This window comes from Lynx canadensis, chromosome B1, assembly GCF_007474595.2.
Source record: "Lynx canadensis isolate LIC74 chromosome B1, mLynCan4.pri.v2, whole genome shotgun sequence".
Classification (NCBI taxonomy): domain Eukaryota; kingdom Metazoa; phylum Chordata; class Mammalia; order Carnivora; family Felidae; genus Lynx; species Lynx canadensis.
The window spans coordinates 146,831,242-146,850,979 of NC_044306.2; the positions used below are offsets into that span (position 1 = coordinate 146,831,242).

At 34.7% G+C, this 19,738-nt stretch overlaps 1 protein-coding gene and 1 long non-coding RNA gene across 7 annotated transcripts in view; both read left to right on the forward strand.

The window, feature by feature from the left end:
• The window catches only part of ANKRD17 (ankyrin repeat domain 17), a 168,174-nt gene that overhangs the window by 16,496 nt on the left and 131,940 nt on the right, over nucleotides 1–19,738 (forward strand). Inside the window, exon 1 of one of the 6 annotated variants that reach the window (XM_030313705.1) lies at nucleotides 18,624–19,727. The exons of 4 other annotated variants lie outside the window; for them this stretch is intronic. In XM_030313705.1, the coding sequence (XP_030169565.1) occupies nucleotides 19,695–19,727 (33 nt within the window). In that variant the 5' untranslated portion in view covers nucleotides 18,624–19,694. Of the gene's footprint in view, nucleotides 1–18,623; nucleotides 19,728–19,738 lie in introns of those variants that run through there. One more of the 6 variants, XM_032592971.1, reaches the window with a different exon arrangement.
• On the forward strand, nucleotides 7,989–9,807 carry LOC115512566. The gene is made up of 2 exons (XR_003968423.1): nucleotides 7,989–8,654; nucleotides 9,185–9,807. It is a non-coding gene; the product is annotated as an uncharacterized LOC115512566 (long non-coding RNA).

Consider the following 19,738-nt stretch of genomic DNA (forward strand, 5'->3'; position numbering starts at 1 on the left):
AGGGCTGGCACCAAAGGGGAGAGGGGTGGGGAGGGGGAGAGAGAGAAAGAGAATCTCAAGCAGGCTACTTGCTGAGCCCCAACAGGGGGCTCCATCCCACGACCCTGGGCTCATGATCTGAGCCGAAATCAAGAGGTCAGATGCTCAACCAACCCTGAGCCACCCAGGTGCCCCATAGTTCATTCACTATCTTCTAGTCCTACTAGCATGTTCTTAGAGCAATGGAGACTTTCTCACTTAGGGTCTTTTTTACTCTTTTTCTAGGATATTCTTCCCCTGGTTCTTTGTCTCTTCTCTTTTAGGTTTTAGCTTAGCTGTGGGTTGTTGGAAGAAACTTTTCCTCCCTACATCTCTCCTTTTCTCCACCCTCCCTTTCAGTTTTCTGCCTGTCACTGTTACTGGGGTGGGAAATAGGAAGCTCTCTTGGCCTTTTGCCAGGCTTATTAGTATTAAATACTTGAGTGGACTCCTGTTTCTTACCACTAGAAAGGGATTTGTGGGTGGGGGAGTAGGAGAATTTGAGTGTTTAACATTCCCAGATTAATAGCTGTTTTTGTTTTTGTTTTTGTTTTTATAAGGGGGAGGTACACGTGGCGGATGGGTAGGGGGGAGAGAGAGAGAGAGACAGAGAGAGAATCTCAAACAGCCTCCACACTTAGGGTGGAGCCCAACATGGGGCTTGATCTCATGATCCTGATAATGAGCTGAAATCAAGAGTCAGATGCTAACTAACTGAGCCACCCAGGCACTCCAGTAATAGCTGTTTTTTTTTTTTTTATTCTTGTGTCCACATCAATTTTGGTTATTTGGTTGGACCTTTTGAAATTGTTATTTTATTCATTGAAAGTCATCAAATATCTGTGATTTTGTATGGCTCACCCTAGTATGTTATAATGCTTTGATTTTGTAGAAGACAGTTGTCATTGATTTGTCAGGAGTTCTAGATAGTGTGCATTTAACTTGTTAGATGACTTTTGTAAACTGCCATAAAATATGCCCATTGAGATTTTAATTGGAATACATTGAAGTATGAATTAATTTGAGGAGAAATAGATGTATAATACTGAGCATTTCCATCCAGAAACATGGTGTGCTTCTATTTTCTTCAGGCCATCTTTAATAAAATTTTATTGTTTTCATACAGGTTTTGCACATTTTGGGGGGGATGGATTTATTCCAGATTATTTTATAGTTCTTATTACCATTATGAATGTATTCTTTCTTCCATTACACTTTGTAATTAGTTATGTTGGAGGATAGGAACCTATGATTTTCATATGTATATGGCCACTTAATTGAATTCTACTATTAAGTCAGTTTATTGAGTTTTCTGACTAAATTGTTATATTGAATTTAATAAATGATTGTCTTCTTTCTCTTCTTTTTCAGTACTTATACATCTTGTTTTTTCTTCTTCTTGCATCAGTTTTGAACATTCCCAAAATGTTGAATAAAAGTGGTAATAGAGGCAGTCGTTATCTAGGGAGTGCTAATGGGAGCGATGCTGTGTCACTATTAAGTATATTGCACATATTCTTTGTTAATTTAGTATACTAAGCTGAAGTAACTCTTTCTCCTAGCTCACAAAGTTTTATCGGAAATGTATACTAAATTTTATCAAATGCGTTTTTGGCATCTGTTGTAATGAGTATTTCTTTTCCCCTCCCTTCCAGTCTATTCATATAATGAGTTCCAATACTAAATTTCCTAATAGTAAACTGTTTGGAATATTTAGTGTTATGTTTTTTTTTTTTAACACACTGTTGGATTTGATGTCATTAACATTTCAATTTGTATTTTATGAGATTATTCCATTTCATATTAGATTTTCAATTTCTTGGAGAAACTATATATTCCTTTCTTCAGTCTTGTAAAAACAGATTTGTGCTTGATAGAAGCAATTTTATGTATCCTTTTTCTTTTAATCTTAGTTGTGGTTTTTTTCCAATGCTTTTTTAAATGTTTATTTTGAGAGAGAGTGTGTGTAAGTTGGGGAGGGGCAGAAAGAGAGGGAGAGTTAGAATCCCAAGCAGGGCTCCATGCTCAGTACAAGAGCCTGACGCGGGGCTTGATCTCATGACCACGAGATCACGACCTGAATCAAGAGTCAGACCCTTAACTGACTGAGCCACCCAAGTGCCCCTAGATGTTGTGTTTTTAACACTTAAATGTCAGAAAGGAGTTTGATAAAGTGCTTCATTTGATCTCTTTATAGCTTGTTAATTTTTAGAAGTGGCTTAAATAATGCATACCTCTTACTTTTTTCATAATTGTGAAAAATTTAATTGTGGTAAACAACATAACAAATTTTACCATTTTAACCATTTAAGTGTACAGTTCAGTAGTGCTAAGTATATTCACATTGTCGTGCAACAGATCTCTAGAAGTTTCTCAACTTGCGAAACTGAAACTGTACCCATTAAACAACTCCTCATTCCCCTCTTGCCCCATCTGGTAACTACTATTCTACTTTCTGTTTCTATGAAATTGACTACTTTAGATGCCTCATATAAATGGAATCACATAGTATTATTTTTTGTGACTGACTTAAATTTCAATAGCATGACGTCCTTAAGATTTTTCCATATTATAGTATATGACAGATTTCCTTCCTTTTTAATAAAGACTGAATAAGCCATTGTGTGTATGTGCCACATTTTGTTTTTCCATTCATCCATTGATGAACATTATAGTAGTTTCCACCTTTTGCCTATTGTACCTTTTGTTTTTTACAGTTAATTCATGTATTTTAAATTTAAGTTGGCTTATGGAGGGAGATAAAAACTTAATCTTACATTTTTAAAATGGTTTAATCGGTTGAATTAGCTATTTCAGACTATCCTTCCCACTATTTGAGGTACTACCTTTATTTCATGTATTTGGATAATAGAATAACAGACTGGATTATATCTACTCAGTCTATACATTTTTATGCACTGCATTTGTATAACCTGAACGCCCACGTACTAAAATTAGTTGTTTGTACTAAATAGTTTCCTGTGTTATTTGACACGTAGCTAACATATGTATGGTTTTATGGTTAACAAAATAATTTTCCATGTTTTTCATTTAATGTAGTCTGTGGTCTTTTGAAACAAAATTTTTTGTTTTCTCCTAACCTCTAAAGCCTCTTAAGCAGGCTTGGCTTCTTTCTTTCCTTTCTTCCCTCCCTCCCTTACAAATTCTACTTAAGAGGCACATGTGCTTTTATGAAGAAGACAAGAGCAGTGCCAGCATCTATGTAGTATTCTTATTGATTGTGATGTCATTAGTCCTTAACTAGGCTGTCTTTGTTTATAATATTTTCTTTAAGTTTATTTATTTTTGAGAGAGACAGAGACCAATGTGAGCAGAGGAGGGGCAAAGAGAGAGAGGGAGAAAAAGAATTCCAAGAGATGCAGGGCTCAAACCCACAAAACTGTGAGATCATGACCTGAGCCAAACCAAGAGTCGACTTGTAACCAGCTGAGCCCCTCGGGTGCCCCACTGGGCTGTCTATGAACTTGAACATCTCCATACATACTTAGGGCAGGACCTACAGATTCCATGATGTATTTTAGTTATTTTGTACTATCATTCCAGTGTTCTTTAGTTTTGTTCCAATGTTTTTGAAGTATATTTCAATAAACTAGGAATAATTTATAACTTACACAGTTGGTAATTAAGGCAATACCAGAATAGAGGAGCTACTTACAAGACTCAAAGTGGATAAAATTTTAAATTCCATTGGCGAGATGACACGTGTTTGAATTAAACCTGTGATAAAGTATGCAGCCATGACACTAAACTGTGACTGGTCTTTTCAGTCTTTCTAATTTTTTTATGTTGGAGGAATCTTAAGGGAGATTGCATTATGTTTTTTTCTATTTTGTTAAGGCATATAGTAAAAGTAAACTGTAAAAATTTAAGTAGTAGAGGAAGATAAGGTATAATATTTGAAAATCTCCCTTCTTTTAGAACACAAGGTGTAAATTTTAAGTGAACTCAATTTCATGCTTTTTTTCTGTACATTTGCACACATATATCTACATGTGTATTTATGTAAACAAATTTTTGTATAAATGTCATCATAAAAGTATTTTGAAAATTTTTTTAACTTAATGGTTCATTGTAGTCTTCCCATATAAATATATATATCGTTTATCTTATTTCCCTTAATGGTTGGGGAGTATTTTCTTGTTAGGGATCATGACTTCCCTAGTTTTATACAGTGTTTGTAGCCAGTGTTTTGGTTGTGCCCAGTGTTCTGCTGTTAACAAATAGTACTGCAGTGGATTCCTTTTGATATATTTATCTTTGTTGTGTATGTTTCTGTAATTTGCTAGGATATATTCTACTGGTGAAAGTGCTAGACCAAATGTGCACGGGTCTGTTTTTATAATTGCCATTTTATTATGTGTGTCAACACCATATTTTTTAAACTAGTGGTTTAGTATGTTTTGTGATATGGTAGGTCGATGTTAGCTTTCAAGCCCTATTAATACCTGTTCTCTCTGGGTGTTGTGCTTTGTTGACTGCTTATCCATGAACAGCCAGATAAAATATCCCCTCTTCCCTGAAGTTGTTCATAACACTTAGCCCACTGAGTAATTATAATCTCAATACTAATATTTTAATAACTAATATTTTAATGAGTGCTTACTATATACCAGGCAGTTTGAATTGCTTTATGTCTCATTTAATCCTCACAGCAACTCTGAGGTAGATAATAGTTGTATATACATTTTATAGTTGAAAAAACCAAGACAAAGAATAACTTGCTCAAGGTCACAGCAAATGATGGAAGTGGAATATAAACCGGGGCAGTCTCACCTAAAAGTCTGCTTTCTTAACTCCTATAAGCCACTGCCTTTTTTACTATTCTTCTATGGCCTCCTCAGTAGTTAACTCTCAAGAAATATGTTTTGTATAAATTTTTAGAGATCACACGCTGATTTCATCTTTCGTCTAGGTCCTCTTTACAGATCTGTGTGAATGACACCTTATTCTAATTATGTAAGTAGTAATAGTCCTGGTATATTGAGTTGATTAGAACACCAGGCTATAAAATTGTTCCCACCTCTCTCTTCCACTCCCAGAAGACTTTGTCAAGTGTAGCCAGTTAATATTGCTCTGTTCTGTTATGTCTTACTTACCTAACTCCATTTTGGGAAAAATCACATGAGTGATTTTGGGATCGATTTTCATAGATTGTGAGTGAATAGTATACTATTCTTAACCTTTTCTGGAACATCATATCAAAATACATACCTTGTAGATGATGTCTTTTTTTTTTTTTTTTTTAAATTTTTTTTTTTCAACGTTTTTTTTTGCGACAGAGAGAGACAGAGCATGAACGGGGGAGGGGCAGAGAGAGAGGGAGACACAGAATCAGAAACAGGCTCCAGGCTCTGAGCCATCAGCCCAGAGCCCGACGCGGGGCTCGAACTCACGGACCGCGAGATCGTGACCTGGCTGAAGTCGGACGCTTAACCGACTGTGCCACCCAGGCGCCCCTGATGTCTTTTATAGTAAGTTCTCAGAATGTAAAGTGAGACCAAGGCTGTTTTAAACTCTGCTATACCTCTTAATTCATGTTGTCAAGTAAGTATGATATGCGAACTGAACCTCTCAGAGACTCACATAAAAAGGGACATAGTAATACCTTCTTTTGGTGGGGGTCAGATGAGTTAATGTATGTGAAAACATTTGTAAACTATTAAGGGTCTCCATAAATGTTAGTTGTTAAAAGTGAAGGATTAGGAAGGATGAAGAGCTTTGTGAAAATAGTTACTGACCAGTAAGATGTTTGGCTATTTAAAAAGAAATACAATTTATAATCTATAATTTAGAAAATCTCACTCTTTCATTTAAGTTCCTAATTCTGTTTATTTTATTGAGTTTATAGACTGCAGTAAAACTCTTCAGGGGTAATTGTGCATGTGGGTTAATTTATTTTAGATGGAGCCAGTGTTAGCATAAGGAATGAGATTCTGTAATGAAGATTCTACAAATGATAGTTGCATGGGTTAGATGCCCTTTTAGGATTATATTCTGGATTTATTAGGTCTTTAGCATTTAAATAGAAGATGTCCTTAAATTGTCCAGAATTGAAAAAAATTGTAGTACTTTATCTTACTGTTGTTAATAAAGAGGGAGTGATAAGAGTAATGCAAGATTCAACATCCTTTTCTTACTCTTGTATCTCCTTTTCTGGGAGTGGTGAAGCAAACCATATTTCTATGACTTCTGCTGTAGGTTTAGCAGATGATTCTATGATTCTAGATAAAATGGCAAAGTATCAAAGCAAAGATTTGACCACACTGTTTTCTAAACTTGGAACGTTAAAACACATCTTTAACTTGCTTTGTGGATTGTTTTTACATTTGTACATTTTCTTAATTTTTTTTCTTATTCTGCCCCCATGTAGCCATTACCTCACAGTCCAACGCCTCTCCCTCATTGACCAGTTTTCTGCTCCAACCCAAAGTTGGAGTTGAGTTCCAGATCCAAACTGGAATGTTTTAAGTTGTGGATGTGCCTTAGTATTTGGGAGGTCTTTTCATATGTGGAAGTTTCTTATTTTACCCTTATCAGCAGATCCTCTTGTCTTTTATACCAAAATATAAAAAAAACACGGGCTTGGCATTTCGACTTTTTGTCCTCCATGCATGAGCAGCTTCATTGTGTATCCCATGGAGCCCAGAATAGCAGCTTTGCTTGGCTCGAGAACCCATTCATTGGCTTAGGTAGCCTTGAATGTTAAGTTTCATACATCTTAATTAAATAGTAAGGTCTTTCTGACTTCACTACCAGAAGCAGAAGTTTTCCTGAATATCTTAATCAAAGGACAATTAGTAATAAGGGTCAGATTCTAATTTCATTATACTCCAGGCATGTGAGTACTTGACAGTTTCTGTTCCTAACATAAAATTACATTCCATTATGAAATAACCCATTCATTGCCTTCATATTTCTTTTTTATGAATATTTCACCTGGAAAAAGCATTTATGGAAAGAGTTTGAAATTAAGTTGGGAAACTTGTTTTTGAACCCCGCCTTAATACTATGACTTGGGGAAAGTTACTGCTTAACCTCAATTTTTTTTCATTCATGTTAGGGCTAATGATTTTTTTTTTTTTCCTAACAGTTTTTCTAAAGAATGGACATTGTATATCTAGCACACTGTCTTACATGTTGGGAGGTGTTAGATACTTTTCTTGATTAATTAAAATCTTGAGTGAAGTTGTCATTGTTCTTTTTTAGTCAGGAGCAGTTTTCTTTACCTTTTTTAGGTCATGAATTTTAGTTATTAGATTCTGATGAAAACTGTGGACCTATTCCCCAAAACGTACTTAAACGCATACATATAGCATTTTGTATACTGTTTCAGGAGGGGTTCTTAAGGCATAAGTCTATGAACCATGAATCATGAATCTTAGGTGAAGAGTACTGGATTTTGTCTTTTATCCATTGAGTTCATTGACCTTCTGTACTTTTTATCACCTCTAAAATTAAAAGAAAACAGTATTTTTCCCTACCTCTGCCCCAGTAATAACAACAATAGCTACAAATTTTAAATTACTGTCATCTTTCTTCCTTTGTTCTCCTTCTTCTTGAAACTATTGGAATCTTGACTCAGAGAAAAAACCTCTTTGAGAGGTAATTGGTTTTTATGTCTGCTTTTTTATTCCTAGAGGTATGAAGGATATCTTATGGAACAATAAGATGTACTTAATAAAGCTTACAGCTGTTTCCTCATGTATTTAAAATTTTTTTTTTTCAATGTTTATTTATTTTTGGGACAGAGAGAGACAGAGCATGAACGGGGGAGGGGCAGAGTGAGAGGGAGACACAGAATCGGAAACAGGCTCCAGGCTCCGAGCATCAGCCCGGAGCCTGACGCGGGGCTCGAACTCACGGACACACGAGATCGTGACCTGGCTGAAGTCGACGCTTAACCGACCTGCGCCACCCAGGCGCCCCTCCTCATGTATGTAAAAGCAAACTGTAAACATTAATTTTCTTTCTTCAGTCTTATTTTATAGTTGTTGTTCTTTTAAATATGGTGCGTTGAGCACATTCCTTAAACTTCCTTTTTCCCAGTGTCCCACTGATATTTTAATGATTGAATTAAACCACAATTCTGAAAAGCAGGAACAGATGTTACCATATTAGTCAACTACCTTAAAGAGGAACAAAAGGACCTCATTAGGTCTGTGAGTTTAATGTATGTTAGCATGTGTGTGGGGAAGGAGGGGAGAAGATCCAACCTAGGTGTGGATAAATCCGGATTTGAATGATGTCATCAGCGCTGTTTCTCCCAACATTTTTAGTCTCTCTTTTCTTCTGTTTTAGCTTTGTTTTCAGCCAGGCAATGATGGCTGCCAAAGGAAAGGGGATGGGATATTCTAGCCAGACCTGAGTCATGTTGCCACCCCTGTTGGGTTGGGAAGAATCACCTCCTAAATCACATGGAATGTTTTCCCCACAGACAAGAGGGATTATGTTACTAGAAAAAGGGGGTGGGGAGAAAGCATGTTGAACAGTAAAATTACAGTTCACAGTCCACTACAGGTACCATCAGAGGACCAGAAATTTTGAAGAAGATAGAAAGTTCACCGGATCGGATTGACAGCATAATCTCAGAAGGAACGGAACCCAAGATACCAGAGGTAAGCTCAGGTTTCCTAGGGGAACCTCGGAAAGGCTCCAAGCTTGGAGTCAACAAATGCAAAGAACAGTAGTGGGTAATTGGGTAATAATCAAGAATTTTTAAAAGAATTAGTTTCCAAAATGCTGTTAGTTGGGCCTCCTTCCCGCCCTTTCTTCACCTAAACAGCTCTGGTGGCAGTAGTGCCTGTCCTCAGGCCTGAAGTCTAAGAACTGTGCTCTTAGGAAAGTAGACCAACAATTCAGTAGGGCAACTACTGAGATGTTGGAACCTGAGAGAGAAGCAGAGCAACTAAAGCATGCTACTCCAGAGGAAAACGGTTTTCACGTTACCAGTGAGCTTGACTTCCAATGCAGGTACCTACCTTTCTTGGATGCCTTATTTATATGCCCTGACTTGCTTAAATCATGCTTACTACTGTCCCTTTTAAGAGAGAAGCCACTTGGGTAAACAAACTGAACAACCTCAGAGAAAGCGCACTTTGGCTTCCCATAGTCTCTAAAGTAATCTTTTCATTTGCCATATAAACAGACAGGGATAATCAGACAATTGAGGAGAATCAAGATGGAAGAGGATTAAGATGAATAAAGAACAACTGATGTCAGATATAATTCGAAGAAAACTTCAAAGAAAAACTGTAATTGGTATTTCATTTAAGGTATAAGAACATGTTGCAATCATTAATCATAATTTCACTGAAAAAGGGGCAGAGAACCAGAAGAGATTTTGAAAATTATAAAAGAAAAATTTTAATGGATTAGCTAAATAACAATTTAGCATGAATTAAGACTGAGTGGTGATTTGGAGCTAAAGAGCAAATCTCTGCATATATGAAGCAAAAAAAAAAAAAAAAGAAAGAAAAAAACAAGAAAAATAAAGAGATATGGAGAATACCTCACAAAGTTTTCACATCTGTAAGTTTGAAAATACGAGTTCTAGAAGCAGAGAACAGGAACAGTGGGAAGGAGAAAAATAATGAAAGAAATAATTGAAGAAAATGTCATGAGCTGGAGAAACATAATGAATTTCAGATTGAAAGAGCCCAAGCAGGATGAATGGAAAAAGAGTTACATCTAGACACATCTGGTAAAATTTCAGAACTCTAAGGATAAACAGAAAATCCCCAATTATTGCCAGAGAAAGGGAGTAAAAAATGGAAAATGAAATGACTGTGTTCTTAGCAGCCTTCATGAATGCTTGAAGACGGTGGAACAGTATCTTCACATTTGGGGATAAGAGATTGGACCTAAATTTTCTATACTCAACCACACTATTTATCGTAAGAGGACAAGTACGTTTTTTTATACTTGAAAAGCTTTGCACCTTATATGAAAATATTTGAGATACTATAGTACAATGAAAAATTTAGTCCATGAGAGAGGATATAGTAGTAGGGCAGTGTGGGTGGGAGGAAACCTGGTAGTAGTTACAGTGGCCAATTTTGGGGCCTTCACAAAGAACTGAAGAAACCTAAAATAAAATTCAAGACTCATCTGCCTGGGATACATGTTCAATTCTCTTTCAATTAGTAATGTCTAAATGATAAAAAATTGTATTTCCCTCGGTAATTAGTATTCACTTGGGTACATTATAAATGTACTTAATTGATTTTTAGTTTTAGAATCAACTTAGAAGATATATAAAATAGGTTGTATTATAAAACTTTATAATGTAAAAAAAGAATAGTAGGAAATTGAGGGCAAGAGAGGAAGGGTTAGTGCTCATTTCTTCAATGGACAGTCAATAGATAATATAAAAATGGTGAATTGAGAAACAGAAGTAAAATAGTATTAAAGTTAACCTGTAACCACACTAGACACTAGAAACCTATTAACAGCGTAACAGTGTATTGCCATGTTGATGCAGACGGGTATGAAAAAGACCTGTTGTTCATTTTGTGCCTTTGTGGCCTTCGAATTTTGAGGAAAAAAAAAAAAATCTTACTTGCATATATCACATTTATAACATTAAAAAGATTGCAGAAGTTTTCATCTATCTAGTTAGATAATAGTGATTTTATTTATCAAGTGACATTCCAGGGTCACATGGTTTTTAGAAACTAAGGTAGAAGTAGAAGACACTTTGGGATTAATTCCAGGAAATCGGAAAGTTGCATAGAATACCAATGTGGCTATTTTTATGTAGAATACATAATTATTTCTTGACTGGCATATACTCTTGATTTTATATGTCAATTCCTGAGTCCTTTCCATGATTCTTTTTAAAAAAAATATTTATTGTTAAAAATTTGGATATATGGGAAAATTTTGGACCGCTTTTTCCCACCAGTGACTCTTAATAAGATGACATTTTCTTTGATGTACTAAAGACCAGGATTAGAAGCCTAGTTTGTCTGTAAGGAGGAAATCCTGTGATCAGGGAGAGCCACAGCTAATAGACACAGGGTGTTGTCTTCTGGAAGAACTGGAAGAAGGAAGATGGCAGTAGAAATGGCCTTTTTTTTATCCTTCTAGAGATGGCACTGATATTATGTCCCTAGCTAGATGATATTTGTTGAATGAAAGGATTAATTTTATTTGTTTGTTTATTTTAATAAAGTTAATTTTATTTTGATACCACTTTAGTGTAAGGTGGTTAGCATCCTGTTTATGGTGTATGTAGGTAAATTTTTTTTTTTTATATTTATTTATTTTGAGAGAGAGAGAATGGAGGAGGGGCAGAGAGAGAAAGGGAGAGAGAGAATCAGCACAGAGCCTGACACAGGACTTGATCGCACGAACTGTGAGATCATGACCTGAGGTGAAATCAGAGTTGGACTCCTAACTGACTGAGACACCCAGGAGCCCCAGTAAAATGTTTTTCTTTAAGCTTAGTTATAGGGGTCTTACATCAGAAACTTGATCTTTTGGGAAGCGGATTTCTACTTGTATGTTTTGCAGATTTGATTTTAAAAATTACGAAATTTTATGATATTATTGCATTTAAGTATTGAAAGTGTAAACTGCATAAGACCCTATATTAAATTGTACATAGTTTTCTAAGTAAGTTGAAATGCTAAAAAAAAATCAAGTTATGCAAATGTATATTCTTGAAACAATTATGAAAAATACTTTAAAAACTAAGTGTTTTACTGGAAATTGTGGAATTTGTATAAGAGGGCAATGGTTTCTTTAAACATACAAAACATATTAAGTATAAAATTATGTTTGGCAGTTCAGTTGTGCTTTTAAATATTTGAAAGTTATTAGTTATTCAGTGTCTACCCTTTAAAAAATATCTACTGTCTTCACTGGGAGACATTGGCATATATGTTCCTGAAGAAAACGGGAGTTGATAGGCTTTCTAAAAATACTTGACTGTGATAAGAAATTGGTGATGGAGGAGTCGAAAGATATGAATGTGGGTTAAATTTGACTTCATAAAGCATGCTAGTGAGAGATCTGTCATACAAATGAAGGTGTTAAATAATAACTTCTATTTTCTTATATTGTGATTTTTTTTTGTTGGAGATTTGGCAGTAAAGTGGATACTTGAAATTTGCGGGGGGAAGTTGAAAGTAATGGTAACAGATAGGTGTGTTGTGAGATAGCATCATAATGACCAAAGAGATAGTTTACAGTTACATAGAATGAAATCAGTATTTCCATACACACACATACATACATACATACATACATACATACATACATACATACATACATATATGTGAGGGTTGTGTTGGAATCCTGTCTGTATATCCACCTTGGGAACTTCCAAAAGTCAATTATGCTCTGAGATATCTTTATGTGAAGATCCTTAAAGATTCTTTATCTATGGTCAGGATGAGGTTAGTGGAATAGGGAATGGTACCCTATTTTGTAATTTTTGGTCTAGCGTTTGGTGGATCGAGACATTTAATGTAATACATTTCTTAGGATATGGAGTTATGAATCTGAGAGAATAGTCAGTCTTTTGGTATTTGCAGTAATTGTTTGCCAACAAACTATTCAAGTTTTGTTATGAATATATTAGGCTAGAAATAGAGTGGTAACAGGCGTCGTGAGAGACCATATTGATTGGAGCTTGTTGCCATTGACTTCAAACCATTCAGGAACCAAAGGAGGAGAGCCAGTGACAGTATTGGAAATCCAAGGTTACTTGGATAGTTTTTACAACCCTAATTATTTTCCATGCCTTTGGAAAATATCTTAAGCATGTTACCTGGAGCTGTTTCTTCAGTCTCCTAGAGTAGGACAGTTGTCCTTCAGAAGGGTGGTGGAATTTGGTGACTCTAAAGAGTTGGTTTTGGACTTAAGTCTTTTCTTGTAATTTGTATTTTATCCTCAGGCCCCTTTTCGTTCTCTACTTTTTCTGCCTGTGTGGGATGTGTATGTGTTGGGGGCGGGAGGTGGAGGGTTGGGACTGTAGATGTGTTTGTATTTCATTTTGTTGGTAGCTACTTGTTGCTTTGGAGTAGAAGACAGCTAATGTTTTGCTGACCAAATTGAGAGTGCAATACTGTCAGTAGATTTAGCCAGTTTAAAACTAAACAAAACATTGAAATAAGTAATTCCTTTTATATATGTACTTATAAATTTTTATTTGAAAATGTACAGTACAGACAAATTTGGGAGGGGTGAGTGTGACCTAAAAACAATAAATATTTTATCAATTTTGTATACATAGAACCTATTGTGAAATACTGGAAAAAGAATGAATTCATGGTGTGACCCATCCTGAGTAGAGACAACAAATGCAAGTGTCCAACAGGCACACTGTTATTGGAGATGTGAAAAGAGGAACAAGCTGCTTTGTTTCTTACTTTGCTTACTATGTTACTTATATTTGGACAAGACTGTGTTTGTATTCCATTCGTACATAAGACACATCTGGATGAAATATTTTATTTAAATATATTGATATTTGACCCTTTTGAAGAAGAGTTTTAGGTTTTATTTATTTGTTGGCTTAAAGAAAAATGAAAAGGGATAGTAATTCAGAGAAGTGGAAAAAAAATCATTGAAGATTTGATGTTAAACTTTGTGGAGAAAGAGGTTCAATTTTTTCTAGATTATGGACTCTTGGAGGTGGACTGACTTTGTCATTCTATATCCATTATGCAGTATAAACCCTGTCACCTGGTGAAAACAAACGATTTGTATTAATGCTTGACGAAAATGGTAATGATGATCTATCTAAGAAAAAAGTTTGCTAGGGCTTTTTATAGTATTAGTATGAAAACTTATTAAGCAATAAAATAGGTTATTATAAAATATTCATTGTTACCTCAGTTTAGAATATACTCCTGGATGGCCTTTGTATTACTCTCTTTATGAAGTTACAATTTTAATATCCTTACCTAATCCTTCATTACCTAAACCTTTTAGGTATTCCTGCACATATCCATAAGCTTGTCCAACTGTTAACATTTAGTATGGAGGTTCTAGTGTAGGTTTAATCATTCTTATTTGTAAACATTTTATCAAAATTAAACCTGGAATGTATGACAAGAAGCTGAGATAAACTGTTTAGTGCTCTTTATGTTGATAAAATTGCTTATGTATGGCTCTATCTTCTTACTGTGTATTTGATTTTTTTTTAATAATGATGGAAGGAATCCTTTAGAATTTTATGCCTTTTTTTTAATGTTTATTTTTGAGAGAGAGACAGAGTGCTAGTGGGGGAGGGACAGAGAAAGAGGGAGACAGAATCTGAACTAGGCTCCAGACTCTGAGCTGTCATCACAGAGCCTGACCAGGGGCTTGAACTCCTGAACCACAAGATCATGACCTGAGGTGAAGTCAGATGCTTAACCGACTGAGCAACCCAGACATCCCATAGAATTTTATGCCTTAAAAATGTACAGTTTGAAATAAACGTGGAAGGGAAGCAAATATATCCACCATTATTTAATTAATTTCCTTGGTAAAATATACCCAAAGAATTCTGTATCTTTAGAATACTAAATTCGGGCAGAAACTTCAATTTACTCCTTAGTTAAGAACCAATTAAACCTGGATAGAATTTATAATTTAGCAGAAATAGATGTAAAAAAATTGTTTTAATTTTTAAACAGATTTGTTAATGCCCCATTTTTTCTCTTCTCCCATCCGCATCATTGCTGGGTTGTTTTGTTTTGTTTTGTTTGTTTTGTTTTGTTTTGTTTGTTTTTTGTTTGGTAGACAGCAATTGAAGTTCCTTATCTGTCAGGGAATGAATTTATGTGATTTATTTTGGTAAGGGGCAGAAATTAATTGAGAGGAGGTGTAACTTTCATTTGCTATTCCTTGAAAAGTAGAAATGATGAACTAAGGATAATCTAGATATGTTTTTAAAACTGAAGCTGAGGGCGCCTGGGTGCGCAGTCGGTTAAGCGTCCGACTTCAGCCAGGTCACGATCTCGCGGTCCGTGAGTTCGAGCCCCGCGTCAGGCTCTGGGCTGATGGCTCGGAGCCTGGAGCCTGTTTCCGATTCTGTGTCTCCCTCTCTCTCTGCCCCTCCCCTGTTCATGCTCTGTCTCTCTCTGTCCCAAAAAAAATAAATAAACGTTGAAAAAAAAATAAAAAAAAAAAAAAAAACAAACTGAAGCTGAATTTTGATCTGGGTTTTTAAATAGATTTGTATCATTAATACTTAATATTTCTAGGGAAGCAGTCAGTCTCATTTAGTGTCAAATATAAATTAGTCCAGCTTCTTTAGAGTATGGTAACATAAAATTTAAATACATATATCAAGAAATGCACCATACAGTTATATTAAGGCATGTGTAGTGTGTATGCCCTTTTATTGGGCATGCTTATTGCAGCATTTTGAAACATAGACAGTAGAAATACCATCAGTAGGGATGGGTTAAATCAATTATAGTACAGTTTTTCAGTGAAAATTTTAGCAACTGCCAAAATGGATAGATCTGCTTGTGCTAACCTGAAACAATTATGGAGTATTAAATTATAAAAATAGGATGCAGAAAAGTATGCATAATATGCTTCCATTTGTATAAAAAACTAATCTTACACTAAGATATACATCATGTATGTAGGTTATTTCTGGAGGAATACACTAGCTAATTGTACCTTGTAGGAGTTGGTAAGAGGTAGGTTAACTTCTTTTGTTTTCTTTCATGTTGAATGTTTTCCACGAACATGTATTACTTTATAGATAAAAACCATAGTTAATAAAAAAGTAAGTTATGGTGGTAATGAAAAGAATATTACTGTGCTACTAGTAGATAGACATCTAGAATCCTCAGTTATAGCATGATTGGTTTAGGAGAAATATTATGTAAAATCATGGAGATACTGTTGTTTTAAGAATGTTTGGGCTTTCAGAAATTTGACCAGATTTTATTAGTCTTTTAGTTCTATTTAATTCTTTAATATATGTATCTCATTAATGCTTGGTCCAGGCTATTTCACACTTGGGTTTCAAATTTCTGCTTAAATAGAACTTACAGTTAGAAAAGAAAAAAAATGAAGATATTATAAAATAATGACTACATTTCATACATTTTGAGAGGTGAAGTTGGTTTAGATTTTATTTTTCTAGTAGTTTGCTTTTATGTAGGACAATGAAATTGTTACATTTGTCCTGCCACCAATTATCTGTCCTTGTTTTGCTCGAAAATGTGGATTTTGAAACAAAAAAATATTTGATGGGAGTAAAACTCCCTTAACTAGGAATTTTTGATTAAAAATAGTTTTATGTAGATGAGTAAACAAAATGTTAAATCATACAAAATAATGTTGCTTGCTTGTCATCAACACATTTCTCTGTGTGTGTGTGTGTGTGTGTGTGTGTGTGTGTGTGTGTGTTTGGTTTTCATGTTCCTTATTCAAGGAAACCAATGCTGGTCCTAATAAATTTTAGAAGATTTTTACCCTATCTTGGTATTTATTGAGCTTCTTCTGTCCTTTTCCCCCTTTTTTGTGAGAGGCTTTTCTCTCCACTTTGGCCATTTGAATCTTACTTTACTAAGTATTTTGTTTTATAATTTGTTATTTACATATGTTGGTTTGAATTTGCATAACTGTTCATATGTTAACTACTATTTGCACTTTAATGCTTTTGCTGCTGGCAAAAAATAAACGACCTTGTGCCATTGAAATCAGTTTTAGACAAATGGCAAAACAGGGTTTTTTTTTTTGCAAGATATGAAGTTGAATTAGAAGGAAGGTAGGTGGCTCATTTTAGGATGTAGGATTTTAAGACTGATACATATGAATCTCTTTCATAACCTTTGTCCAGAGTATTTAATGCTGTGGCATAGGTTATCATATTAACAAACGTACTAGAAAATAAAATTAACAGTAAATAATTATTTTGCTTATATAATAAAAAAATTAAATAAGTTCTGAAATATATATTCTGCTTATAGTATCAAATATTTCTAATATCTTATTTCAGTGACCTAAATAATGACCTAAATAGTGACCTAAATAATAATGTTTTGTCATCAAGTTATTTCTAATGGTAGCAGTAATTTAAAGAGATTATGATGCATTACTGGATATCCAACAATTCCTTTATTCATGCATTTATTGTTTAATCAACAAATGCTTAAGTGCTTGCTCTATGCCAGATACTTTGCTGGCCCTGGTTATATATTGGCGACAAAATGTTTCCTCCTTTGATCAAGCTCTGATCCGTAAGAGGGAGAGAGAGAGATGATAAATGGTTTGTAAGCATCCATAATTCTGTAGGAAAGCTGTAATCAATATTTTATTGGTAAAAATTTAACAGTAAATATCTAAAAGATAAGAAAAACACCCTGTGATCCTAGAATGGAAAGGAAGGAGATAGTAAATGGTCTGATTGGTTTGAGGCATAGAGGGCCTGATTCCTTGTCAAATAAAGTTGGAAAGACTATTTTTTGGTTTATGGGGGAAAAAAAAGTGCCCTAAAGTGAGTTCTTTGAACTCAAACCTATCTTTGCTTGCTTATGTTGGAGGAAGATTTGAAAAAGAGAAACCTTGTTGACTTCTCTTAATCCAAGGGTGAAGCAATTTATTGATGCATAGAAAGAATTGACCTGGAAGAAAGGAAATCGTGAAAGCCACTTTGCTAGCTAGTTTCTCTTAAGCTAGGTCTTAACAATGGAATTATTTTGTTTGAGAAGCCTCCAAATGCCAGGCATACCCATACTTAGATGTAAGCACTATATATGGCTTGAGGGAAAACATTTTTAATATCATTTGTTTCCCATTAATTCCACACAAGCCTTTGGAGTCAGACCGTTCTGGATTTCAGTTCCACCTCTGCTATATAACTGCACACTGTCTGAGACTTGATTTCCTTATTTGTAAAATAAAGATAATATCACCTGGAGGAAGTATAGTAGATAGAGGACAGACTCTGGAGCCAGCTGCCTAGGTTTAAATCTTAGCTCCTCAGCTTAATTAGCTTAGTTGGGAATAAGTTGAGCAAATTTTCTTAATCCCTCTGTGCCTTAGTTTCTATATATGTAGAATGGAGATAATAGTTCCTCCCTTTCTTTTAGGATTATTGAGAGAATTAAATGAGTTAATACTACAAAAGATTTGAAATGGCACGTGGCATATAGTAAAGTTTAATGTAATTGTCAATGTTATTTTAAATTTCTATGGGCAGGATTATTGTGAGGTTTAAATAACATGTTATTAGGAAAAAAACCCCTTCTATATTTCCTGACGTATTAAGGGTACCCCCTAAATATCAGATATTACGTAGTAATTTTTCTTATTTAATATTCATATAAATCTGTTAAGAAATTTTATGCTTTATTGCCTATACTTGGAACAGTTTCTGATATACAGTAGATATTCCATGTTGAATGAATGCTATGCTGTTTTACAGGTAATAATCTGAGGCCCAAGAGAACTACAACATCTCTTCCACTAAAACATGACAATCATTTTGAGGAGACATTACTGGCAATGTCATTCATATCATGACTTTTCTCAGCTTAGATTTGGCTAAGTTAATAATAACTCCTTTATCTAATTTTTTCCTGTTTTTTTCCTTTCTTTAAAAATTCGTTTTCTTTAGTTAGGAAATTTAGACTAGAAGACTGTTCACCTTAGGAATCACACCAAGTTAATTTGTGTGGCACTCCTACATGTGCACAGTTATTTTATTAATGCCACAGAGCATAAAACATTGTTTCTTTCCCATTGCATTTTTCGTATTCCAGATTATGTAAGGAAGCAATTGACAAGGTAACAAATTTTACTAAATAGAGGATCAGTTACAGTAATGAATATAATATAATTTGGCTCTGCAGTCAGTCAGCAACTTTATTTGCTGTTTAATGAGTCAGGTACAGTTTTTGAATTTCTTTTATCTGAAATATTTTAACTCTTATAGTATTTGTGATAAGGGGGTGAAGGACCATTTCTTTGGTTAGTAAATGAAATTAAAGACTTGTTAGAAAATGAATATAACCATGATGGGTTATGTCTTGCCTCAGAACTTGTAAATCAGTGAATGTTAATCTCATTCTCTTAGGTATTTCCAAACAGATTAGTTTCTAGAATACCAGTTTACTATTCACAAAATCTACATTAAGGTTATTTTTGACACCCTTAAGTCAGCAACTATAATGTATATGTTATGTAATGCATTTGCCTAATGTAGCAAATTCCTAATTTGGTATTACCTTGCCTCTTTCTTTGCGTATTTAATATAGCCATTAATCTCACTACAAGGCTTTACTAAGGATAAATTGCTACGTAACCCACTTCAACCTCTTTTGTTCAACCAGGAAGCCAGACGTGTTTAAATAGCTTTTTAAAAATGTATAATTATTTCTTTTTTTGAAATTTTAGGATTTTAAAATTTGGAATGATAAAATAAGAGACTTTATTATTTTGTCTGTTAAAATTACTTGACAGAAGTTTGCTTTGGAATAGAGCTGCTGTATCTTTAAAAAATACACAGTGAGTCACCCCCTGCTCTTTTGGTAGATGCCTGGCTAGTGAACAGCTAAGCTGCTTTAGGCATGTAATAGAACATTCCATTTCCTGTTCCCTTGCTGACACAGAGGAGTGTTCCTGATGGCAATGATCTAATCATAGTGCAGTAAGAAACATGCAGTTTGATAAAACATGTGGAGACAGCGGCTGAAATGGAAGCATATGTTCTAGAAGACATTCTTGAGGTAGGGCTAGG